Here is a 26,823-nt window from a genome sequence, read left to right on the forward strand (position 1 = left end):
ATCTTGGTTGGGAAAAGGGTTCAAAATCTCTTCAAAGTTGAGGTCTAGGATATTTGATACGGGACGCCATTGACAAGACGGCGAGCTCCCCCTTCCACACAGATACACAGGTCACCTTTCCACTACACCGTTTGGTTCTAAACAGTTCTAGATCTAGTATAATACTGTACACATACACAAAGTTAAAAACACCAGTATTCAGTGTAAAAACGGTGCTATGCTAACCTGTACTGTATGTATTTCTATCCCTTCTTCTGCTCTTGAACTGTGCTCCTTTATCTACCCCAAAGTCAGATGTAATCAATATTTTGAAGCAAAATGTTTGCTAACATTATTATTATAATCCCCTCTTCTCCCATCTTGGTCAATTTGAAAATAAAAACAGTTGCAAATATTAAATGTGACATGTGTGTTGTACTCAGTTTTTAAGCCAGTGATGGCCTTCCTTTTGACCCACAGTAAAGTACACTTATTGCCGGTCGTTTACCTTCACATGCATATGAACTTCTTAATCCATAAGGTTTAAATACGATGTCAGCCCACCCTTTGCAGCTCTAATAGCTTTATGTCTTCTGGAAAGGCTTTTTACAAGGTTTAGGAGTTCGTCTATGGGAATTTTTGGCCTTTCTTTCAGAAGCGCATTTGTGAGGTCAGAAAATGAATGTTGAACGAGAAGACCTGGCTCACAGTCTGTTCTAATTCATCCCAAAGGTGATCTATAGAGTTGAGGTCAGGACTCAGGCCAGTCAAGTTTTTTCACACCAAACTCACACATCCATGTCTATATAGACCTCTGCTTTGTGCAAAGCTGTGCAGTCATGTTGGAATAGGAAGGGGTCACTCCCAAGCTGTTCCCACAAAGTTGGGACCAAGATGTCCAAAATTTCTTGGTATCTTGGTATTCTCAAGCATTAAGAGTTCATTTCACTGAAACCAAGGGGTTGAGCCCAACTCCTAACCCCCCCCCCTCCCCCTCCTCCTCCAAAAACCCCCATCCCTACCCACAATTGGCAAATTGCACTGAGACAAGTACCATTCTCCTGGCAACTGCCAAGCCCAGACTTGGTCATCAGATTACTAGATGGAGAAGCATGAATCCCCCAGAGAGCACGTCTGCACTTGTTTAGAGTTCAGTGGCGCCGTGCTATACTGTGATTTTATGCGATCTACCACTTCATAGCTGAGTTGGTCTTGTTCCCGATCGCTTCCACTTTGCTATATCACCACTAATAGCTGGAATATTTAGTAGTGAGAAAATTTCACCACTGGAGTTGTTGCACAGAGTTGCTGGAATTCACTGAGCTCCTAAGGTGACCCATTCATTCACAAATGTTTGTAAAAGTTGTCTGCATGCCTAGGTGCTTAATTCTTTACACTTGTGGCCATGCGAGTGACTGAAACACCTGAAGTCAGTATGGGTGAGTGAATACTTTTGACAACATAGTGTATCTGGCTGGCAATCCTAGTGCCCATCTGAGGTTCACATTAGAAGTTTGACTGAAAAGTGCTATTACTCCTACAGTAATTACTGCCATTAAAATGCATCCATGGAACAGGGATGGCAACCTTTCATCAAGAAGCATCATGCGACACATGATGGTTGGACCATGTTGGCAACCTGAGGCAACATTTCACAAGAGTTTCTTTTACGACTCCATGTTGTTTCACAGAAAACAATAAAAGACTTATTGCAGTTAGTTTGACCATCACAGGTACATTCTTTATTATTACAAGTCAACCAACTGTATCAAAACTGCAAGAACCCGAAAGCCAGAGTGCAGAAACATTTTTCTGCTCTCTCACCAATAACTGTCACAAACAAATGCATTCACTTAAAAAAAAAAAAGTCTAAAGGCACATCTCTAAGATATTTACATTGCATACAGGTTTGACATACAGTAAAAAGCACACAATCAGTCCTAAATCCTTGGCCACACTGGCTTTGCTAAAGAGACTAAAGTTATCCATAAAAACATACAGCAATTGTTGTTTATAAGTCACAGTTTTCAAAGCTACAACGCACAGGTGGAAATTCGTGTTTATGTAACTTTTATGGCTTTATCTTTTTCATTAGGAATTATCGCTTGCATGCCACTCTGCTATGGCTTCTCTTCTTCTTTTTGTTTCCTCTTCAAAGACACTTTGTACTACCTTAGAGAAACGTGTTCATTTAAAGGCCTGCTGAAAACAAGTTTTAAGGTTTTAGGATTTGACATTTTGGGAAAATATTTTTGCTGAGTGACATAAGAACAATTAACCTTTCCAACATCCAGTCTGCCCTCTTAGGCAGAATGTTTTAAGCAAGATGTCTGGATTGAAAGGCTATGCCTCCTAAACACAGCAGCGACACATGACATGTTCCCCATTTCAACCCTCCAGCGCCACCACGGGCGATTTCATGACGTCAGTGATGCACTGTCAACCATGGAAGAACCCTGAGACCTATTCTTGGGTTTGTGAAAGAAGGAAAGGAAATGGGTCAGACGGGCTCGGCACGTGTGTAGCCAGCGGATGGGGCAGCATGTGATTGATGGAATACCTTAAACAATGGCAGTGTCCTGGTTTCTAAATCACATGATTCCTACATTACTCGGTAATGCAGAGGTATTTCCGGAGAGGCAGAGGGTATGTAGGAACTTCAGGAAGGATACAAATGATGCTCACGCACAAGCAGCAAAAACTCCTGGAAGGATCTTTGTCAGAGTTCTTCAGGCACCGAGCCACTCTGGGTTGGCAGTGTTGCTCTGAATGACCTCATCTCTCCCCAGTGAGTTCAACAGCAGAATCAACCTCCTCTAGAAAAACAAGAATCTTTCCCTCACCGAAGTCCAGCAGGATTTTGTCAAAAATCTTCTTCAATCCCAACATTCCTCCACAAGATTAAGCTCTTCAAGCGCCATCACAGTGCAGCTACCATGTCTCATAAGAAGGATCTGCCCCAAGTCACCACTGAATACCAGCTAGAAGCCACCGAATAGCTTCTGTACAATCTGGTGCCTCTAATGTGCAAAAATCCATTACTGAGACTTCATTAACTACCATGGCAACCTCTAATGAGTGCTGCAGTGCCATCATCTTTGCTCACATAGCATTGGAGTCACAGAGAATGAGAAGGCACTTCTAATGGTAGCCTTTAATATAAGCTCTATCATTTTAGTCTAATCTTAATGGCAGAGATGGCGTCAGCCAACCAAACACATAGTAGGATCTTGTTTTAAGTTCCTTCCTCCAGGAATTCTGATCAAATGGATGCTTTTTTTAGGCATATATCACAATTATATATCAGTCCAGACTAGAATTAGCAAATGTGTGGACTAGTTTTTCAGCATCCCTCTAAGGCAGGGTCTCCTAACTTTGACAATCTTGTGCAGATTAGAGAAGGCACTCCTAAACATTTCTTCAATGTCTGTGTTAAAATATCTATCTTAGATCTTCACATTAATAATGAAGGCCAAAGTGATGCCATCCAAAGCAAGTATCTGGTTAGATGCCTTGTTTCTTGGGCCAAACTCTTACAGGCCTTAACGTCTTTAAGACAAACTTGTAGTTCAACTGATTGGTTTTATCGGCTTTCACTGGTAAATACTGATAGACAGCAATAAAGAACATATGGAGACGAGTTAAAGACTGCACAGACTGATAATTTTGTATGAACCACACCATTCAACACCTACAACAGCAGCATGGTGACAGTTATGTAAGCACAACTCAAAGCTGTACACTCTAAAAAGGCAAAACTACCACAGGCATGCAGCTCAGGGGCTATTCTACTATCTTACATATCTTTTACTCAATGTTTAGCAACTGCACAAGTGTCCAAGCTTTAGAAATGCTGGTGTGCAGATTTTGTTACCATTGGACCAAGCCAGACAAGCTGATTACCTGTGTATTGTGTCTCCTAAACTAGAAACTACAGTTTTTAAGCTTTACTTCCTCATTTGCATGCGGCGACACGAGGATGGTATAATTCTTCTCATCTATCTCTCAACAAGAAAGTCCCAAAATGTCAAAAATATTTCTATGAAATGGCAGACAAGTCTGATACAAAGAGGTCCTCTAGTCACAGCATCAACTCTGTTTATTTATTTATCAGTTCACTATCATCTCCCCTGTGCAGGTATGTACATGTACTGGCAGCCTTTTGTTTTCTCCAAAGCATCTTAAGATGTAATCTAAGGCTGAATGTGAGCCAAGACTCTTCCCACTGCTGATGGGTGATGTATCTGATGGCCGGTTAGTGCTGAGGTCTGCTTTATTTAGACGTGCACCTGAAATACCTACCATGGAGATCAATATTGAAAGGGCAAGAGTAGATAGAGGCTGAGAGCCAAGTGCAGCCCTCAATATGTACAATATCTATATGTGTGTGTGTTTCTGTATGTGTGAGTGTGTGTGTGTATGGAAGATGCAGGAAGGCCAGCATTTGAGAGTTTGTTTAAAATGATCAGCTGTTAGTTGTAGTAGAGTGGAGTGTAGTTTGTGTGGTATGAGGTGAGGAAGGTCAGGAAGGTGGGGATTTATGTATGTGTCCAATTGGTGTGTCAGACATAGTCCAGGAAGACGTCAGCTGTGTTCTGCAGTAAAGGTTGGTTGGGGGCTGTTGTGCTGCAGACTGAGCTCAGTCTCCGTGATGGCGCCCTCTGCTGCTCTGGAGGACCTGAAGCATTACTCAGGGTCAGGTACACCTGAGGAGTAACACAGACTTGTGTTTTACGAAAGAAAGAAAGAAAGAAAAAAAGAAAAAAAAAACAACATAATTTTTGTGCTTTGGAGATAAAATGTAGGGAAATGAGTGAAAAACAAAAAAGACAGATTACAAAAGTAAGACTAAGAGTCGTTCTTGCACTCACATTCTTGGTATTTTCTGACAGCAGCAGCTCTGTTTTCTCCACCAGCTTTTTGAAGGAAGGCCTTTTCAGAGGATCGTGGTTCCAGCAGGACAGCATCATGTCATACCTACAACGCAGGTCACACTGGCATTAGTTTATATGTCTGGGATACAGAGAAACAGCCAGAACACAAAAACAATCTAGCTATTTTATACATCTAAACTACAGGCTGACAGGTTCATAGCCTGTAACAGCTCATATTGCATCAGTCACGTTGTAGAAAATGACTTTAGTCATGGATATAAGGCAGCATCGAACAAATAATAACATATTTGGCTTTTACACCTTAACTGCTGCTGATTTAGTTCAAGTACCCACTGATGGAAAACAACATATAAATTAGATCCAAATAATTTATTTAAATAACTGATCATGTAAAATTATAATAAAAGAAGTCCAGGTTATAAAAAAAAACAAAGAATTATTAATTGATCACCACAAAACAGAGTGATAATTTGTTTTGAATAAAACAGTTCTCTGCTTTTAGCTTCTACACTGTTGGCGTTGTTGGTTCTGCCCTGCTTATATCATCAAAGAAAAAGGTTGGGATGAAGTAAGTGCTTGACCAAGGCCTAAAACACATATTTTATTAATTGAAAAAATAATCTGTTTATCACCTGATAGTAAAAAAAAACAAACACACGACTTCCTGCAACCTTTGTGATGGCAGTATATGAAACAGACTCATTCTCACAAACATGCACTTACATCTCAGTGGGGGCATACTCAGGCCTGCTCATCCTGTGGCCTTCCTGAATCATCCTATAAAATGCAGATCCCACCTGCATCCCAGGGTACGGGCTGTTACCTGCAACAACAACTTTACATCATTTTTAAAGGAAAAAAATATTGATTTGCACGGTACTGTTGGCTTCTCAATCAATACCACTTTGCGTGCGTGCCCTAAGCTATGTTGCTGCTTGTGAGCATTAATAAGCCTGTACTAAAGCCCCCAGTCAAATGGATGACAATGATGATTTGAAACAGTAAAAGGAAAGTAAAGCATAAAATGGAAATGTTACCGAGGGAGAATATTTCCCAGAGCAGGATGCCGTAGGACCACACGTCACTCTCAATCGTGTAGACGCAGTCAAAAATACTCTCAGGTGACATCCACTTGACCGGCAGACGAGCCTGAAGGAGGGAGAGAGCCATGAACTCGTGTCCTCATTTATAAGAATATAATATAGCCCATCAAAAAGAATCTAAATTTTCAGTGTGAAAAAAGTTATATGAAAGTTTTATAAAATACAATTCAATAAATAATGCCTTCGTGTACAAAATGAACAGAACTTTCTTCTTGTTTGGCCAGTGTAACTGCAAACTTTTCATCTTTTCCTTTTTAGCTTGCTGTCCAACTTTCTTCACAAAAATTCTACATGTATTGTTTCATAGAGCAGTTCAGACTCAGTAAAGAGAAGCGAGCGTGGGAGTTTTCCTGTCTTGGTTTGCGGAGACGGAGCGGGAACAAAGAACAAAGGAGGAGGGAGCGAAAGACTGACAGACGGAAAGACAGACTCACGTTTCCACGGAGCACATAGCTGGCATCGGTGGTGATGTCTCGTGCCAAGCCAAAGTCGCAGATCTTCGCCACCCTGCCGTGAGTCAGCAGAATGTTTCTAGCTGCAAGATCCCTGTGGATGCACTGCGCACACAAACGCGGCAGCAGAAACAAACACAGCGATGAGCATTGACACAGCAACCGGTTTCTGCAGTGAATGACAGGGCACGCTTACAAAGGAGGCGAGGCCGGTAAAGCTTGTGGCAAACACAAAAGGCGAACTGACGTGTTTACAAAAGAAGAAGAAGTAGAAGAAGGAGAAACAATGACTCAATATGACCAAACAAAATTCAAGAAAGCATGTGTGGGTAAACGGGTGCCACGTTTTACACGATCATTCTAAACAGTTACTTTTGTCTTATTTAAGAGTGTAACTGGTTAATAAAACGGTTTTAAGATTGCATCGTAGAGGGAAGTAAAACACTTTTTTTCATCTTTATGTTACAAAGAAAAAGTGTCACCAGCTTGGGCTCTCTGTTGGCCTGCCACCAGTTTGTGTCTGTGAGAAACGAATCAGCTGTGGCGAAAGACACCGTTAAAGCTGTGTTTGAGCACAGTTTCTTTACACAACAAAAGGGGAATTGTGTTATTACGATCATAATTTTAAAAAAGCTGGGCTGCTATGTAAAAACAAAATGCATGCATTTGCAAATCTCTTGAGTCCATATTTGAATGACAACACAATATAGGAAAAACATCAGTTAAACAAAGAAAATGCATTTAAGAAAAATCTAGCTCATTTCGAATTTGATTGCAACAGATCAGTAACATGAAGTAAAGATGGGGAGTGGTTCACCAATCGGCAAAAAAATGAATCTGCAAACTGTGGAACAATTTCAGAGTAATGATCTTCAATTCCACAGAATGTGGAGAAATCTGTATGCGCAATGGACAAGGCTGAAAATCATATGAAACTCAGGCAGCACTACATTTAAAACAGGCATGATCCTGTCATGGAAATCCCTCCATGGGCTCGTGAGCACTGTGAACACAGTTCACCGTGCACTCCACAAATACAGGTTAAAGCTCTATCATGCACATGATACAGAGACCCTGCTGTCTTCTCTGGGCCAAAGCTCGTTTAAAGTGGACTGAGGCAAAGGGGGAAACTGATCTGAGGGCAGATGAATCGAAATTTGAAATTCTCTTTGGAAAACTTGGACGCCAAGTCCTGTGGACTAAAGAAGAGAGGAATCATCCAGCACTCAATTCAAAAGCCTCGGATGGTACTGGGGGCAAAACGGTGCCCAACTTTTTTGGACTTTTTTGTAATTCATGTCATATTTTCTTTTAACTGTTCAGGTAACCTGGGCACAGAAGCCATGTTTCTACTGAAATCATGAAAAAATATGGTAGGGAATGCAATCCAAATGGATAAATTAGTAGAAATAAGCCAACAAACTATGCATAAATTAAATAAATAAATAAAAGTACAGTCTGAGCAATTGAAGCGGTTTAAGGCTGACTGTTTGTATGTAACTAAGGTGGAGCTTCTTCAAACTTTAATTCATTTAATTTCCTTTCATTTGGAATCATGTTCCTGTCCACCGGATCACTCTTGTAGGATTTAATTTCTGCTGCGTCTACGTTTGTGTAGTCCTACAACTACCAAGTGCACTTCGTTGTTTTTGGTAACTAGCATTGACAAGGTAGCGCATGTAAGAGTTCTGCTTCTACCTGATTGTTTGAAAGTCGCTGTGAGAAATGCTGTAAATCAGCAAGCACTAATGCAGTGTGCAAAACATCAATGTTTGGATTGTGCAGCTTGCAGCTTGAGTGTTTTATGGTTGTATGGGTGTGTCAGCAAATACAGAAGTTTGTAAAGACAACACTGGTCCTGAGATGCAATCCAGATATGTGACATTATCTCGACTTGATTTATACGCCTAGTCGACTTTGTGCGTTGAATCTAAATATGGCATAAAACAAAGCAGTGCCTTAATGGCTAAAATGCTCCACACAGCCTGGGGGAAGATGCAGTTATGTGATAACTGAACAAATTCTCTGTAACTTCATCGTTACATTTGGCATTTTTTTCATTGCTGAATTGACAGCATTAAATAGAGACGCCTAATTGTTTAATCTGCTTGTGTGCAGTATACGTTTGAAATGCAGCAATGCCGTGGTTTCCTACTATAATGATGCCATTAGCTGAAAGAAAAAGTTCTGCACGAATATTGGCCCTGAGCCATGCCATGATTTATGAACTAGGAACAGCACTTTTAAATCTCTCCCATGACGAGTCTATATACTGTTTATTAACAGTCTGTAAAAGCCTTACATTCCTGGAAGTAATGTACTCCATTCCTTTGGCCACCTGGTAGGAAAAGCTGAGGAGATCTTCAGCATCCAAGGACAGCTCATCTATGTCATCTAGGCACACAATGCACTTCAGTTATATGCGAGAATTCCAGTTTTGATTCATTTGTAGGGAATTTTCATCCTTTGTGGAGGCATGCTATTGGTTATGCAGTGTATTGTAATTAGAAATGTAAAGAGAGAGCGACGTTGTACCTGACTCAGAGGACCTTTCTTTCTCAGAGGGACGCATGGGCATATATCCTGCACCAGTAGCCTCACTGCTAAAGAAATACACACAGATACAAACACGTAAGTAGAGAAACTAGCCACTTTCAGCTGTCATCGCCATGAAGCATTCCTGCACATACGCACCTTGTGGACTCTGTTGGGTTCGAGACATTGTGGTAGTAACCATCCCCAGCTCTGGAGTTTAGGAAGGACTCTCTTTTCCTTCTGAGGAAGTTGAGGAGGTCCCCATAGCAACAGTACTCTGTAATTACCAAAATTGGTCCTGGCAGAATACAGGGACAAAAACCAAAACAATACAAAAACGACAACCATCAGTCACTGATTTTTAAACCATGACAGCACAATGAAAATGAGAAGAAACGGCAAGCAGTTCTGACACAGTGATGAGGCTTGACAACAAGGGTGTTTAAAAGCTGATCATGTTTAAACAGAGGAAACAATGTCACTATTCCTTGTTTCTCTCACAATAAGTGCTTATGCATACATCTGTGGAAAAAAACACCAAACTAAATTATAATCAATACTGAGGTCTAGACAGCTAAATAATATTGAACACACACACAGCAGATTTGTGGCAAGGTAAAATGAATCACGTCTTCATATCGAAGGCAGATGCTGATAATGGCCGGGTACAGCAGTGAGTCACCACATGAGGATATGGCAAATGTGTCTCCCAGACAATATTCATAATCATAAATCATGACAGTCAACAATAAAACAAGAGTGCAGATGTGTAAGGTTTATGTGCCCCCGACACGACAAAACCAATCCAAAAATATCTCACATGCAAATCTGATTCTGAGTGAACTAATTGTGCTCGTAGTGACTCCTCTCACCTCCGACGGTGCAGGCTCCCAGCAGGTTAACGATGTTAACGTGGTTTCCAAGGTAAATGAGAACCTTCAGCTCAGACATCAGCGCCTCCTTCTCCGTGGAGTGAGCGTTGGCTGAGATGACATCATCACAACATTAAAGTGGAAGATGTATAAGCACAAAATCAAAGGCCGTAAAGTGAAAGTATTCCTTTGTGACTGGCGTATTCTCATATTTAAAAGCCTAACGGCAATCAGAAATACAGAAGAAACAGTACCAGTAGTGACACTAGTGGCGGTGTAACAGTTATTTGGTTTTCAGCCCAGTGTTTTCCAATCTAACATAAATGTGGGGGATTAAAAGAATTGTAAAAAGAGAAAAAACAACTTCATATTCGTCTCTACTCTGAAACTTGTTTATGTTGTTGTTATTGTTTGAGTGTTTGTTTTTTTCGAGTCAGAATATTTGGACAATTGGTTGGAGTGCTAAGTTATCAGCTAACCCAAGCAAGCTCTGTCAGCAAGCAGGCCCCATAGACTGTAGGGGTGAGTAGCTCGGACACACATGCCTCCTAATTAGTGTGGAGTAAAAACAGAGCCACAGTCTTCTTATACAAGCTGTACCAAGCAGCAAGCCGTAATATTTGTCATGTAATTCCTTTAAAATGCTCCAAAAGACCAAAAGTGAGCGATCTAGTTTACTGATTTTAATTAGCGAAGGTTAGGACGAGCAGGCAGCTTCCATATAACTAACTTTACTTCTTGCAAGTATCAAAATGAGTTATTAAAAATAAAAAACAAAAGGCCCCACTGTATTCATTAACACAGAGTCTGTGTGCACTGACTTGCTTTCGGAGCCACTTAAGGAACTGCAATTTCTGTCACTTCCAGGTTAGATTTATTTTTCATCATTTTTCATTCAATTTTAAACATGGGATTGCAGTCAAACACTTTGAATTTTGGTGTTTTCACTCTTTAAGTACAGTACTGAGTACTTTGTACCACTTTATATAATATTGTTACAACACAGAGACGGTGATGGGGAAAATATAGACTTACGTTTCAGCATCTTAACAGCGACGGTTGTCACAGCGTCTGCAGAACACAATCCGTATGCCGTGGCCCTCACTACCTTTCCAAACGCCCCAGAGCCCAGGGTCTTACCTTCAAATAAACACAAAAAACAAACTTTAACACTTCATTCATGCTCTAAAAATGATAACAGTCGCTGTACATTTGCACTCTTACACACACTGTCCTACCAAAGCGCAGTTTCTGCCTGGGGAACTCCCATTTGGAGTCATATGGCAGCTGGGTGGGGTCAATATATATATGGTTGTTTCCATGGACAGTCTCGATGACCTTCCACTGAATCTGGAACTTTGGTTTCTGTTAAAGTTTGGAGGGGAGAGAAAAAGTGACGTCAGATCAGCTTCCCGGGACTGTTTGTTGTGTTCGACTGTATAGCTCATATTCCCTTTCACGTTGCTCTTTTACAAAGATGCACTTTAGTTGTCAGCCCGAGTCTAGACTTTCCCCCTGACGATCCCACTGCAGATGCGTGAGCTACTTCTCAAGGAGTCTGACTCATCTGAGAGCAATAAGCACAGCATGCTCAGGGGGGCAAATTAATGGCTGGAGGCGTGATCGCAGTGTCAAAAATCCTTTAACTACAGCATGTCTGCACTTCAAATGGTTGACTGATTCAACTGAAATTCATTAGGACACATTCATGTTGATTAAAAGAATTTACCGTCACTCTTGCGTGCAAAACATCACTGCCAAATGCAGAACGAAAGAAAGATGCTTCTAACTTTAACGTACTCTAAACACGATGGAGGCATGAGTCATTAGTAAATGAGAATGGGCCCTTTGCCAGAAACTCCCAAAGCCATTTACTTTCCTGGGATGCAAAGTGTATGTCAATGCTGCTTGATGATCCTGATTTGAGATTGATGTTTATAATCTTTGAAACTGATTCATGGGTTTGAAAGGGGCTGATGGCCAAAGAGTTTTGTGATTTACGTCAAATCTGTGACCCTACTTAAACCCGGGCTTAAAATCACAATAATCATAAGGCATGCACAGTTTATTTCCTTTTTCCTTACCTGCAAGTACTTATAAAGCAGCACCACTAACACGAGGCTGAGTAAGACCCCAGTAGCCACCATGCCGGTTAGAAGAGGCGTGAAGAGTTTATGGGGGACCACACGCTCTGAGAATGAACACCAACAAACCCAGAGTGAGAAATCTCATGGAGCATTGAAGTAGCCAAGTTTTGGTAGTTACACACACACACACACACACACACACACACACACACACACACACACACACACACACACACACACACACACACACACGGAGTGACATCCTCTACCGTTAAAACAGACAGCTGCAGCAGTGGTGTTTGTTTGTGTGACAAGGATTAGTGAGTCTGCGCCATATAATCCCAGCTTGCATAGTCAGCATACACTAATCTCATTCAATCTGTACCCAGTAACCACACACCTGGCCTGTGCAGACAAAGGGTCAATGGGTTTGTGTGTCTTTTTGAATTCTTGCACAACGTATTTGTGGCGCGCTATATAAGACAAATCCCCACCACGCAGACACTGACGCTTCACCTGTGTTACTCTCCTTGCAGCTCTATTTGCGGTCCGTACAGTGTCTTACCACTGATGGAGAACAGGGTGTAGGCCTCTGCCTCCTCTGTAGAAGCGACACACTCCAGTGTGTGGTACTGAGTGAACTCTTTGCTGACATTCAGTCGGCTTTCCACTTGACTCCTACCAAAGGTTGACTCTGAAAGGACAGTGACCTCTGAGGTCTCCCACTGGGTGGCATTGGGCAATTGTGAGCACCTGTTGAGACATTAAGGTTGCTTACGATCACTCCGTGCAAGAGCAGGTTTCAGCCTTTACAAATCAATTTATTGATTCAGTGCCTTTGGATCCACTCCAGTAGGAGAGGTAGGAAAAATAAGACATACTAAACTTACAGCTCCTTACTGTAAGTGCGTTAAAAGCTTTTCCATCAATTGCTAAATTGTCTAAAACAAATTTAAAAAGATGGAAAAATTAAAGCAATTTTAAGTCTAATAGATGTGAAACTAGAGCACAGTTCTGCATCTGAGTTACAGATGAACCAGCCAACAAACACATCAGAGGTGGTGTCGCTGATGTAGATCACCCAGTGGAAACCGGGTGCTGTTTCTGCAGCTCCTTCTAGCAATCGTCTCCATTACTTCTGTTCTAATAGAATAAAATGATCCTTTCTGTTCCTACGATCCTAAAACCTAGCCATTTATATTTGTAGCCAATTGTTGTTGTTTTCTTTTCTTTCTTTCTTTTTTTTTTTTTTTACATATACATATCTTCATGTGGACCTTTAATACAGCTGCTTCTCGTCAGTGGGGCCAAATCACTATTTGTATCTTAGTCGCTAACCTGAGAACGGAAATATGTGAAATATAGTGTGCATATGGTTTGTTAGGATAGGAAAAGCTTTAAAACTTTTATTAAAAGGCATAAAGTTTTAGTGCTTAATAAAGCACAATGTACTTGAAGGCTTGGTTAGATATTTACTTAATAATATGTTACTAATAAATCAAATTTCAAAGGCAAACTGATTTCCTGTTTCATGATCATTTTTTCAGAATTATGATTTTAATTTCAGTGGGCCTAATCCTCTTTTGTAAGATCTTGATATAAGCTGCGTTTTCGGGATACCTTGTGCGCGGCAGCTCACAGAAGTACCAGCTGATCTTAGGGACGGGGTATCCTGCAGCAATGCACCGCACTTGTCCATCAACAGGCCCTTCCTGAGCTGTAATGACAGGCTTACCTTACGGAGAAAAAAGAAAGTCGTATATGAAGCATACAGCACATGTACAAAGCATCTCCTGTTGACTCCCAGTATACTGGCTACCTGTGGTATTACTACAGAAAAGTACCAGCTGATCAAAATGAGGTTTCCTTTAACTAAAATCAATGCAGGCGAAAAGTTTGTAAAACTCTGATTTATCTAGCTACTCTTCTGTACAGATTGTTATTTCAGCTACTAACTGTGTTCTAAGTATACAACCCAAAGGAACAAATGTGAGAGCTACTTACTGTTGACATACACATGAAACGAGTGATCGACAGATGCGTCTTTGTGACTGGCTGAGAAGTTGTAGATCCCGCCCTCGGAGCCAAGAACCCTCACTAGTCTCAGCTTGCTGCTGTATCTGATAGAACAAGTGTATTTGTAAAATCCTTTAACCCACAGTGACATACTAGCGTACTGGTTACTTGAAGTACTCACTTTTAACTAACTGTACCTGTATTTGTTTCGGTGGAGAGTGATGACGTGCTCTGTGGTGTTGTGGAGAATCTTCCCATTGTAAGACCAGGACATGAAGCTTGGTGCAGGATAGGCATCGAATTCAACTTTTAGGCTCAGGCTCTCTCCCTCTTTAACCTCTTCCTGGACTGGACTTTGACTTACTAACATTTTAATGAACCCCTGATCTGAAGAGCAGAAATGTGTAAGTTTAATATGTTTTATGAACAAAAGGTTGATAACATTCTGCACACATCCAGGTATGTGTGGCCTCAGAAATAACTATAACATTACTGGGGCAACTTGAAAATATATTTTTGAGTATAAATACAAAGCCCCCAATTCTTACCGTAAACTTTGAGCTCCATCGCTTCGTCACTGCGGCCTCTTTCGTTGTGAGCATGGCAACGGTAAGTCCCTGAGTCTGATTGGTTAACAGCTGGGATCAAGAGTGAGGTTGAACGCTCGTAACCCAAACCCCCGGACAGGATGTGTGAGGTTTGTGTTTCAAAAGGATGCTGCAAAGTGGCAAAGAGGAGGCAAAGAAGCATGCTTTACAGGTGTAACATGACACAGATCTGTTGTTTTCTACATAATCCAGCAACTGTAGTCTTACTGTAACATACAAAGTCTGGCTGTCAGCACCTCCTCCCTATGATCAAAAGTTGAGCGACCAAGCTCAGTACACAGTGACGTCTTAGCCTTCTTAAGTTTCTTATCTAGATCAGATGTTATGACATCACCTACCAAGGAGTTAAAATGACCTATGTGTAACATTTATGCGCCTGCAACACTTCAAATAATAGTATCATTTTAATTTAATGACAGTAGCATCTCATTTATATCCACAAGGCTCAATTTTGCATTTAGCACATCATGATGCCATCATGTTGCCTAGCAACCACCTAACAATGGGTTAAAATCACAGATCAAACAATACTGTAGCAGTGGCACATACTAGTATATAAAATGTCTATACTGGTAACTAAGAAATTGTAAGTAACAACCATATACAAAGTGTGGAATTTGTGCCAAATATGAATAAAAAGCACAATGTAACTATTTGCTATTCACAAGCTGCCACCCCAGCCCCCCGTCTGGACACTCCTCTGCACGTCAAAGGTCAAACCTCCAGCAACACTTGCAGTATGAAGAGCAACTTTGTTACTTCAGCCTATACCCTTTGTCAGTGATGACGGGAACAGGCTGCTGAAATATGCTGGCAGAACCAGAAAGTTGCTCTTCATGCTTCAAATGTTGCTGGACCATCAGCCTCTTCACATGTTTGCCCTTCACCGTGCACCTTGAAAGTAGGCGAAGTTACAACCTGTTTCCAAAACTTTTACGAATTTCTCTCCTTTTTTTTTTGTCTTTTTTCAAACTTTTTTTTCAATATTAAAATATTGGGTATAATTTTTCACAGAAAATATAGTTCTGCTTTTTGTTTACATGTTAAACAGCATCACAAATCTTTTGGAAACATGTTTCTTGAACGAAAAAGTCTCTAAAGCATTACTTGGGATATGAGCTCACTTTTCTCCATGTTAGCTTTGTGCAAAATGAAATCATTTCTAAAGGACGTTGCAAACTGTTTGACAAGTAGGCAGCCAAACATCCCTGACAAAGAACTGCAAATAAATCCCTGAATCATTCTCACCGCTGTTGACGGGAAGTCCCACTTGAGAATGACGTCTGCGTTGACATTGGAGGAGCTGCAGGTAAGCTCGAACTGCTCTCCTGTCCTCAAGATGACTTTGTCTTTCTGGGACAGCGTGATCACTGGGCGTAACTCTGGCACTGAATCAAGGGATTCAAAAAGCAACTGTAGCAAACTGCTGTATTTGTGAGTTCATCTAAACCAGCATCATATCATTTTTTTCACCTGTGCATTGTCACACAGACACTTCTAACAGCACGACATATGTGAGCCTGAAATCATTCTGCTGCACTGTAATAACTCTGGACTGGTATGATCTGAAATCATGAATCCCAAACGGCGGCTTTTCATCTGACCTGAAACAAAAAATGTGGTGGTTTTGTGCTAAAATGTAATAAAAATAAGTAAATTGCTTATTTAAACGCCATAATAAAATACCCCAATGCGGTTTGTACTGTGCAGCTTTATACTGACGTGAGCAGCATGACCAAATGCAGACACTTGTCCCCACGTAGGCAGGACGATTAATTTCCAGCATTAAATGCCTGCAGACGCCGCTTCGGTTGCTGTGTTTGTGCTGGACTAATTCTATTTAACCCAAACACAGCCTTCATGCTCTGTTACAGAGCTTTGTTCACTGGGGGAATCAAATCCCTCGGCTCCTCCCTTCCTCAACGTACTTCTCGCTTTCTCCCTCTTCCCATCATTCAAAAGGACACCATGCCGTACTGCCCCTTAGCTGGTCCGCATAAAGAGTGCTGATGTAATGCAGAGGACAGAAGCACAAACTTAAATTGTATCTATGATCGATTTTATTTTATTAAGATGCACGTAGCTCGTAAAAATGTAATATCTCTTTGTGGCTAAAAAAGAAAGTGAACAGAAGGCTTTTGGACTGTCTATTATTAGCCATGCTAGCTGCTCTGCATTTGCCAGTGTTGGTCCGCTATCATGTTCCAGTCTTAACCAAGACTGGATGGATTTCCCATAGGATGAATGCATATTGCATCTGCTCATGCTTTGGCTTTTTACGATGCTACAATTTCGCTTATTGGTGATATTGAGCAAAATGTCAATAGCTGCCAAAGTCTAGGCAGCTATGAATTTCATAAATTAAAATCCTTCATTTTGCATCAAACCAAATTCCTGCAGAACTAATGACATGCCATTATGCTTTTAGAGGCATCAGTGAAAGCAAATGCTGTGGTTTTAACTTCCAATTACTAATTACGGGTAAAGTATGGACGTTTTTCCACTTCACCATCGCCTCGCCTGCTAGTGACTTTGCAGTTTTCCCTTTTCCTAATTCAAACAGTTCCTCTAAAGATGCTTCTGTGCTCTCAGCAGCTGCTCATAGATGGATGTTTTTGTATTTCAGGTATGAAGAGAAATATGAATGTGGCAGTAAACCCATTGTTTTCTTCCTCCACATTTAGCTTCATTAACACCCATGAAACAACTTAAACATGGTGTTCATTTAGTCACGCTGCAAAAATCAAGCTCCGATCACAACCCGGATAGATTAGGTGATAACAACAACAACATCTGAGTGCCAGCCCACATCAGCTGATGGCTCAGCTGGTACTCTTCCATACATCAGGCAGCTGCTGGACATCTTCCAGCTGCTCTGAATCCCACTTCCTTCCTCAGTCCTCTTGTTCAAGCTGTGTCTGACTTAATTAGGCTCCTGCCTGTTGTCACTGATGCCTGCTCTGTTCTGTAACAAGACCTTATATTTTCTATATATGCACACTGAAGGAAATATATCACCAGTAATTAATTACTCTGGACAAAAGTGACTAATCTCTCATTAACATGAATGGTAATTTCAGGAAACACGAATAATACATATCGCTTTTTGACTTTTACTTACCGAGTCGTACTTCCAGATTGTATTTACTTGACATCACTTTGACTCCGTGAAGAAGTCCCACACATACGTAGCAGCCATCGTATTCCTTCTGAATGTTGTTGATGGTGATGCCTTCCTGAAGGTCACTCTTATAACTCATACCAGAGGGCAGAGGTCGTCCATCACAGGTCTCCAAACCCAGGTGGGTGACCTCGGGGTCAGTAACAAGGCAGGGAATGGTGCAGCTATCGCCTTCTCGCACCAGTTTGATGTTTATCATGATGTGCAGGAAAGCATTGTAGGGGTCTAGGGAGATGACAGACAGGTAAAGATTTGGATTAATGTTGTGAAGACAAACATCCAAATGCCCCCCCCCCCCCGTTAAACACCCACCTTTCACGTATACGTAGATAGAGCTCTGTTCCAGTGTGATGTTATTCACACATATATAGCGACCCATGTGGTTAAGCTGGGCGGCTGATAGCCTGACGAAAGCCACGTTGCCCTCCTGCACCTCTCCATCCAGCTTGCGAGACTTGTCCCTGTACCACCTTAACCTGGGCGGGGCGCCAGACGTTGTGGCATTGTCATAGCAGCGCAGCTCTAGCTTCCCCTTCTTGGGAACTACGATGTGAGGCCCACCGGGGGAGATGAGTGGCTCTGACCACACTGGTAGAGAGGAAGAACATTAAGGATGATGGATGTTGGACCTGTTGCTAATTTTGAATGGGTTCGGCTTGGATAAAAATCCACACCAGAAGGGAAAGAAATGCTGCTGCTTTCTGGTGTATTAATATAATAATAATATAATTAAATACAACCTCTGAAGAAAAAAACCCAGTGAAGACATAGCGGAGATGTTGTTCTTAATCGAAACATTTTTTTCAACATATAGCCTCATTTAAAACTGCTTTCATTGCTTTTGGTACAGATTCAGCAAGGCGCTGGAAGCGTTCCTCAGAGATTCTGGTCCATGTTGAAATGATAGCATCACAGATTTGTCAGCTACACATGCATGGTATAAATTTGCTGTTCCACCAAATCCCAAAGGTGCTCTATTGGATTGCTATCTGGTGACTATGGAGGCCATTTAAGTACAGTGAACAGTGAACAGTTTGAGATTGCTTTAGCTTTATAGGAGCAGCAATTAGAAGACGGGTGCACTGCTGTCATAACTATTGATACAAGGCGGGATGGATGTATGCATTCATGCTGTTTTATGTAAAATTCTGCAATCTGAATTTTGCTGCAGACATTTATACTGATCGGACCCAACAACATTTTACTAATCTTCTAATGTCAAGTTTAATTAGCCTGTGGATTGTAGCCACAGTTTCCTGTTCTTAGCTGACAGCAATGGCACCCGGCGTGGTCTTCTGCTGTAGTCCCTCTGCTTCAAGGTTTAATATCTTATGCAATCGGAGACGATCTTCTGCATACGAGAGTTCTAACAAACAGTTATGTGACTTACTGTTCCCTTAGCTCAAAGCAGTCTGGCCATTTTCATCTGACCTCTGGCATCAACAAGGCATTCGCAGAGAAAATTCCAGTAGATCAGCAGTTTCTGAAACACTCAGACCAGACCGCCTGGCACCAACAACCACGCCAGGTCCAAATCACTTACACCGCTGTCCTTCCCCATTCTCATACTCTGTTTCAAATTAAGTAGATTGTCTCAATCGCTGCTACACGGCAAAATGCAGTGAGCTGCTGCCAAGTGATTACTTAATTAGGTATCTGCATTAACAAGCAGGTGAGCAGGTGTACAGATTAAAGCTGATGTAGATTTTATTTTTCTGATTATTCCATTCGTAGCTTGGTTTCTAAAGGGTCAGAAAATTGTGAAAATAGCTACCAGGAGTCAGAAATCCTGAAGTACATGTTGTAACAAAAAACAGCATTTTCTGTTTGTTGTGTTAGCAGACTGCCACTCCAGAGATCTAAAAATACTACCACATGAGACTAAAAAGCAAACAATTCCTCATAGCTGAAATGCTGTAAGAAAGCAGCACAGTATCCTGGCTTGACTAGGACTGAAAATATCAAAATAATTGCTGTTATTTTTCTGTTGATTGATCGTTTAAGATCAGAGTGCCCAGTGTGGTGGTTAAACAGGATGGCATGATTGACAGAGACTCCCTGAAGAGAGAGTGCTATCTAACCACGACAGCTCAATTGGAGAATCAATAATTATGAGTTATACAGCCGCTGAGTAATCATGCATCAAGGTCCCTAAACCTATTCCCTTAAGATGAGTAAACCCAGCTGACATTTTAGTTTAAGCTCCACCAGTCTTCCTCCCACTTTCTTTCTCTCCTTTTCCCCCATTTAGATTTGCACATGATAAGAGCCATTTCAAAAACAGGATTTTCATGTGACTGTTGTGCCTCCAGGCTCAAGCAGAGCTCAGAAAGCAAAAAGGAGAAGGATGTGAATCCCCCCTCCCTTCCAAAATATCCACATCTGTGTTTGCGCGGGGTGTGAGGGCATGTTTTTAATGCTGCATCTCTCAGAATATGAGTTTGGCAACCAGTGATTTGAACTATTTGAACAAGCGAACGGTTTCAGTAGTAAAAAACAAAAAAACAAAACAAAACCCGAGGCAGTTATGTGACTAAACACGAAGCTTTGATCCTAACATCCAGAGCTGTTAGATGTCAAGATGCTGCGGGTGCTTTGTGGTAGAAGATGCGTATCTTTTTTCCCCTTCTTCTTCTTCTTCTCCTCTTTCTTCTTCTTTGTTTCTTTTGCTGTTCTGGTAGGATGCTCAACCTTATCCTCTTCGTTTGGGTAGAATAAATAATTAATTCTCTTCAAACAAAACACTCAGGCACACACAGGGACACACAAACACACAAACACACACACACTTGTTGCCCGCCAAAGGTATTTCCAGCGCACCACTAAACAGTTATGCATACAAATGATTTGTAGACTTAAGCTGGCGGGTTGGCAAGAGCTTTACATTTACCTTTAGCACTAAATGACTGACTTGAAACAGTCCGGAAAAACAGTAAACGGACAGGAGGTTGCGCTAAACATGCGCAAAGATACACGCTGTTTTTCCTCGGCTGTTTACGTCTATACTCTAAGATATAGGCAAAAAAAGACTCTTTAATGGTGACAGCAGCACATGTCGCACAAGTGGGAGACGGAATAAGACCCGAAGAAGCACTGACTCTAAAATAATGCACGAACAAAGTACAGAAATAAATGATTTGAATTATTACCATAGGGTGAAAAGCATTAAGGATGCCGTCATAGAAATTCCACCACTATAACAGCAATAAAACGTAAGAATATTTGAAACTACCCACTCAAAGAGTTGGGAGAAAAAAAACACAACAAAGCAATAAAGTCAACACTGAGAAAAAAAAAGATATCCACACGCCGCGCTGAAATAACATCGCAAGTGGTTTTCTTACCGGTTAGTGGCAGCAAAATAAAATACGAGGCACAAAGAACCCAGCGGAACCTCATTGTCGGGTGATTTTCAAGTCTTTCACTCTACCCCATGCGTTTCAAGCGCAGACAAAACCATCCTGTGTCTAAAACAACGAGACCTCGTCCAGCGTGATAACGCGGCACAGGTTCCTCCAACGTAATGAGCGCACGGACACAATGATCCAGCAGCCTGGCTCCCCCTGATGGATTTCATTGGAGCTTAAAGACACAGTGCATCGCCTCTCTCCCTCCCCCCTGCTCTGGATCATTGCCACTCCTTGCTGTCCCGCATTGGTTGGAGTCTGGCCAAGGTGATGAGTCTGTTATTACTGAAAAAACAAACAAACCATAAAAATCATCTTCACTCAGTCGTTTGGAAGAATAAGTAAATTTTCCATCAATAAAAGTCCTGGTGGTGCAGGGATACAGAGGATCAACTGTTCTGTTAAATAACGTGATTCTTTTTTATATTACAGACATTGTAATAAAGTATTATTATGGCGGCAGCCTGTCCTCACACTTCGACTGGGCCAGCGTGTCCTGTTGTGATGACAGCTCTCGCTTGGCAGGAGTTTCCCCGCAGGAGCTCTTTCAGTTTGTGATGCACTTCATAGTGTCACATTTCCCAACTCTAATCAGCATTATGGCGGTTTCACTTTTCCCAGATTTAATCAACTCTATAGCCCAGAAAGAGCCAATAAACAATCTTAATTTGGCAATGTGCAAGGTCAGGCAAACGTTTTTAACCAGAATATGACGGAGGTTGACATGGTCACTTTTCCACATTAGATCTTTAGATGCCAGTAGGAACACAGACACAGGTCTGAGTTAATGGGCGCTGTAATTATACACACTGTTTACCACCAACATCATTAGAAATAACTGATCTTTTAATGCTCGAGAACAGCAGGAATGATTACAGCAAGCATGAATTGCTTGAAGGCTCGTGTGGTCTCCTGACTATTCTAACACAGATTTATAAAATGTGACCTTATTCTTAGAAAATCTCTTTAAGTTTGTAGACATCATCAAGTGCATTCACTTCGTTTTGTTATAATCTGAGATTTGCACGATGCACCTTAAAATGTGCCTTTCTTGTGCAGAAGAAGTCTTATTGACAGATGTTCAAGTCATGGTCGTGGTTTTTGGATTTTGGCGCAGTTTCTGCTCCTGTTCTTACTCCCCGTTAAGCCTCGCTTCTAGTCGCTTCCTCTCTTACTTTCTCTGTGTGCCTTTTGTAGTTTTGCTGCCTATCTTTGTCTTTCCCCCCACTTTCACACTTTCAAGCACAATTATTGGGTTTTATTGCTTCCACCTGAACAGTTTGTTCTGTGTGCGCTTTTTTTTTTTTGGGGGGGGGGGGGGGAATGAAATTTGAGCTTTTCCTGGAATCGTGTGGTCTTCATTTTGGGTTTCATTTTAAAAAACAACGTGTAAACACAAACCCCCTAAACCCCAAAAGCATCATCTAAAACAGTGAAAGTCCTGGAAATCTTGCTCCTCACATCTGGACATTAAATGTATCTACGCTCATCATAAATAAATGTGAGTTTTTTGCGAGAACAAAGCCTAAAAGGGTAAATGAGGCTCATTTTATTCAATGGTATCACAAAACATTTAGCAGGGAATGCTGAAAAGAAATTTGCCCTTCTAATTTGTTTTTAGGGCCTCCTGGTGGCTGAGAGACCATAAATAGGTGTTTAATTTGTTTTATGCCTTTCGGCTAGCTCTGCGTGTTTAAGTGTGTGTGGTTATGTGTTGGTTTCACGTGCCTCTTAAATCAATAGATAGATACTTTATTGATCCCACAAGGGAAATTATTGAATATTATGTTTTTTTCTGTACGTGTGCGTGTTTCCTGGTGCTCAAGAGTAATATTTGAGAAGACACTGGGATTGTTTGTGTTAAATTCTTATACACATGATTATCTCTAACCTCACTGCATCTCCCTGCAGCTGTTTGTGCCTTTTATGGCACATGATGGCGGGATGAGGCTAAACAAACTGGAACAGAGGCATAACATTGCTTTTTATAGACTTTTTAAAGAAATGATTTATCTGTTTGTGTTATATGTTTCTGGAAAATGCGACTAGTGATGGTGGTATCAGTTGAATATTATTAAGGCAGAAAAATCACTGCAGGGCAAATCCATTTGGTTGTGCAGCCTTTCCTGACATGTATGAAGAAGGGCCAGAGCAGAAGACCAGCAGCAGTCATACATTTGTTGTGTCAGATGGGGTTAGGGGGTAGTTCAAATCTGGGACGATGAATGATCAGTCTGAGACCTGCAGCCTGTGGGGAGTGGGGATGGAGTGGGAGAATGGGAATGGGCAGTAGACCAGCAGCAGTCGGAAATGGATGCATTTGGTTATCTATAGTCCTGCTAATTCTAGGCTCTGTTAGAAGCTAAGCTATCCAACTGTTGGCCGGAACTTTTGATTCATTGACTAGAAACTGGAAACTGAAATCCCCTGAAATGCTGACAAAACCTTTGTTTTCGAGACGACTCCATCCAGCTTGCAGTGACGACCTTCGGTTGAATGTTCTCCACCTGTGGACAAACACAAACCTCAAGGTGCTGGTGTACAATCCACCTGTTCACCTGCCCATAGTCCAGCTGCTCATGTGCTCTGTGAAGATGTCACTGTGTGCCTGTGTGTGCGTCCATCAGGATCATCCATATGTCTACTATCCACTGTGTTCACATGTTATTTGAGCAGTTTATATGCCTTTCCCTATTTCATTATTCATTATTGAGGTGAGCATCTATAGCAGATCTGGGCTGACTCACTGTGACTTGGCGTGTATGTGTGTGTGTGTTGTGAGTGTGTATAGCCCTACAGCATGACTCACTCACTGCTTTTAGACAGATGAGGACAGCGGTCTCATTGAGGGCAGCCCAGGTTTTATACAAGAAAAATAGCCACTTAGATTAGATCACGTGATACATTCTTCTCTCTCCTCCTTCTTTCTCTTTCACCTTTCCCCCTGCCTCTCTCTCGCTCTCTCTCTCTTCTTTTTAGTGAACACACACACACACACACACACACACACACACACACACACACACACACACACACACACACACACACACACACACACACACACACACACACGTTCAGCTATCTTAGTGAGGACCTTCATTGACATAATGCTTTCCCACTAATTGTAACCCTGACACTAAAACCACATTTTGAGTCTCAAAAATGCCTTCAAACTCATGGGGATGGGCATTTTGTCCCCATAAGGGCTGCTGGTCCCCACAAGTATAGTAAACTTCCAATTTTTGGTCCCCACAAATATATGCAAACATGGTGCGCACACACACACATACACAAACACACACCTTCGCCCAAACTCAATCACCTACAAATGGAGCTATCTTCACGCCCTCAGGCAGGTGTCTATGTACACCTTTGCCTGTTGGCACAAACAGGCAAACGGGCACACACACACACACACACACACACACACACACACACACACACACACACACACACACACACACACACACACACACACACACACACACACACACACACACACGCAGACATTTAGGCCCAAAGAATACCTCATCATTTCTCCTTCTGATGATGGACTAAAAGCTCAGTATAATCTTTTTTTCCAATGCAATCCAACACTCTTCTCTGTCTGCTGACTGGGCATTATAAACCTGATATCTGTGTCCATTTTGTTTTTACCCCCTCTGTGTGGTTGTTAAGTGTCCATCCATGGTTCAATTGTGGTGTTTTGTATATCAATTATGACCACTGAACAGATCAGACAAAAAGCTAAGTAAAAAAATAATCAAAAAGACACATTTAAGAGTATTTAAAAAACACTTTTAAGAAGAAAACACTGTCTTAGATTTATTTTCATATAACTGATTGGATACACTGATGTATTTTACAGTTTAGATGATTTTCCTTGGTTATGACATTGAGTAAACACTATAACTATGAATAGGTAGCATCATGTTTTTAAAAAAGTATTTTGGTGGTGAATTAAGCCTTTGTTAAACTTTGTCCATCTAAATAAGTTTTGTCTTCAGAGGTTGTTCACGAGGATGTTTGTGTACCCTGAATTTTATGGTCACCATATATTTGTCTGCACAGCCACTGCACTAAAATTACACACGAGTTCTCCATGCAGAGAGTAGCACAAGACCAGGATTATACTCACTTGTTTTTGTTTTACTGCTTTCTAGTTCACATGGAGACAGCTTGGAGGAAGCATGCTCAGTGGGTGCCCTTGTAGTTGTGGCTGCATAAAGAAATGTGCACTGAAACACTCGTGGACCTTTTTGTACTCACTAAGACAGAAAACATGCTGCTGGGGTAATGTGAAGAACCACTTGTCCTTGGTGTGTGCAGCTGTCAGAGAGCATCTCTGCACGGCAGTACAACCCTTAAATCCTTGAATGCAATTGATATCATAGCCATATCTGTTGTGTGTGTGGAAAAATAGGAGAGGTTGTGTATTGGTCTGGACTATATACGAAGTCAGTCACTCCCAGTTTTCTGCACATACATCGTGTCTTTAATTAATGTTTGAATTTTTAGTCTGTGCATTTGTTCATTATATAGTGACTAAAATCAAAGCAATCTTGCTGTATGCATTGTGGTGCTGTGGTTCAGGAGATAGAGGTAGGCATCTACCAATCAGAAAATTGGTGGTTTGATCCCTGGTTCCTCCTTGGCCTTGGACAAGATAGTGAACTCCAAAGTGCCCACAATCCATCCATTGCAGTGCAACTTTATTCTCTGTTTGTTAGAAAGCACTAATGAATGTGGCTTGTAGTAAAAAGCACTTTGACTGCTAAGTTTGAGTAGCAAAGTTCTGTATCATTCCATCAGTGCACAGTGCACTGGTGGACAACCGTACTCTGTCTCAAAGATAGATAATGACAACATTCTAAACAACAATTAGTGCCAAATATCTTCCAAATAAATACTGGAACAATCACTAGAACTGCAGCATAGACTTCTTAGTCTTGCCTCTCTGTGCAAAATGGGTTCAAAAACATAAACAACTGTAGGATACTGTTAGTCTGTGATTTGAACTGGGGGAACAAATCGTGGCAGGAACAGCCTGATGTTATTTGTATCCCACTGTAACTTTACTGTATAAAGACCTAACATCTCCAAAATGTCAGGAGTAGTTAGTCATTACAACAAGTGTTTGTGAACTAAAAACCAAGAGCCCAGCGCGTGCTCCTGACGCAGGGAAAAACAATTTCCCTGCGTCAGGGGAGACCTACCTTGGCACTTGTGCAGGTGAAACCAAAGGGCAGATATGCTTCACCATATTTTCTCGTCTTTGGCTTAGAATGAAGTTGGTTTGGAAACATATTCAGCTACACTGTTACAAAAAACATCTTAAAAAAACGGTAATATTCCGGCAGCTGGGGCGCCAAAATACTACCGTAAAATAACAGAAAATAACTTTCTCATGAAAATACAGTCATTTCCAGTAATGAAAATAGAGTTTGTTGCACTAATTTTACATGGGATTCTGCCTTTTCCAAGTGCTTTTAGACATTAAATTAGGAACATTTTAACGTGATCAAACAATGAAATTACCTATAAACAAGGTCAATGAATGTGGCAATATGAATCATAATACGGAAATGTACAGAAATATACAGTTAAATAATAATGGATTGCATGCCATATCGCACCATTGGCCCCTCTGGCCATCACCAGTAGGTGAAGAGTCTTGACCACGGACAC

At 41.3% G+C, this 26,823-nt stretch overlaps 1 protein-coding gene across 3 annotated transcripts; it reads right to left on the reverse strand.

Moving 5' to 3' along the window:
- Positions 1-1,699: 1,699 nt before the first annotated feature.
- Positions 1,700-21,269, reverse strand: kitb (KIT proto-oncogene, receptor tyrosine kinase b). Of its 3 annotated transcripts, none has more exons than XM_085410036.1 (21): positions 21,073-21,269; positions 18,041-18,316; positions 17,669-17,953; positions 15,796-15,935; positions 14,488-14,656; positions 14,137-14,326; positions 13,928-14,043; positions 13,544-13,658; positions 12,489-12,676; positions 11,921-12,027; positions 11,075-11,201; positions 10,872-10,976; positions 9,837-9,947; positions 9,124-9,262; positions 8,965-9,029; positions 8,732-8,823; positions 6,412-6,534; positions 5,912-6,023; positions 5,598-5,697; positions 4,851-4,956; positions 1,700-4,685 (listed from the first exon to the last, which is right to left on the reverse strand). In XM_085410036.1, exons 1-21 carry the CDS (start codon positions 21,125-21,127, stop codon positions 4,542-4,544), a joined length of 2,865 nt encoding a protein of 954 aa, XP_085266162.1. In that variant the 5' UTR covers positions 21,128-21,269; the 3' UTR covers positions 1,700-4,541. The 3 variants fall into 3 exon arrangements, with proteins under 3 accessions (XP_085266162.1, XP_085266161.1, XP_085266163.1); XM_085410035.1 differs by having other exon boundaries at positions 8,965-9,032; XM_085410037.1 differs by having other exon boundaries at positions 4,547-4,702; positions 8,965-9,032.
- Positions 21,270-26,823: the final 5,554 nt, after the last annotated feature.

Source organism: Rhamphochromis longiceps, linkage group LG6 (assembly GCF_057381845.1).
Source record: "Rhamphochromis longiceps isolate RC_006_pf linkage group LG6, R_longiceps_female_GT1.1, whole genome shotgun sequence".
Classification (NCBI taxonomy): Eukaryota; Metazoa; Chordata; class Actinopteri; order Cichliformes; family Cichlidae; genus Rhamphochromis; species Rhamphochromis longiceps.

Excerpts from the sequence above, each read along its gene's own strand:
- kitb (XM_085410035.1), bottom strand. The coding sequence starts at position 21,127 with ATGAGGTTCCGCTGGGTTCTTTGTGCCTCGTATTTTATTTTGCTGCCA. Across the intron at positions 18,317-21,072 it reads TATTTTGCTGCCACTAACCG|TGTGGTCAGAGCCACTCATC; the intron begins GTAAGAAAACCA and ends CCTCTCTACCAG. Across the intron at positions 4,957-5,597 it reads GAGTATGCCCCCACTGAGAT|GTATGACATGATGCTGTCCT; the intron begins GTAAGTGCATGT and ends CCTGCGTTGTAG.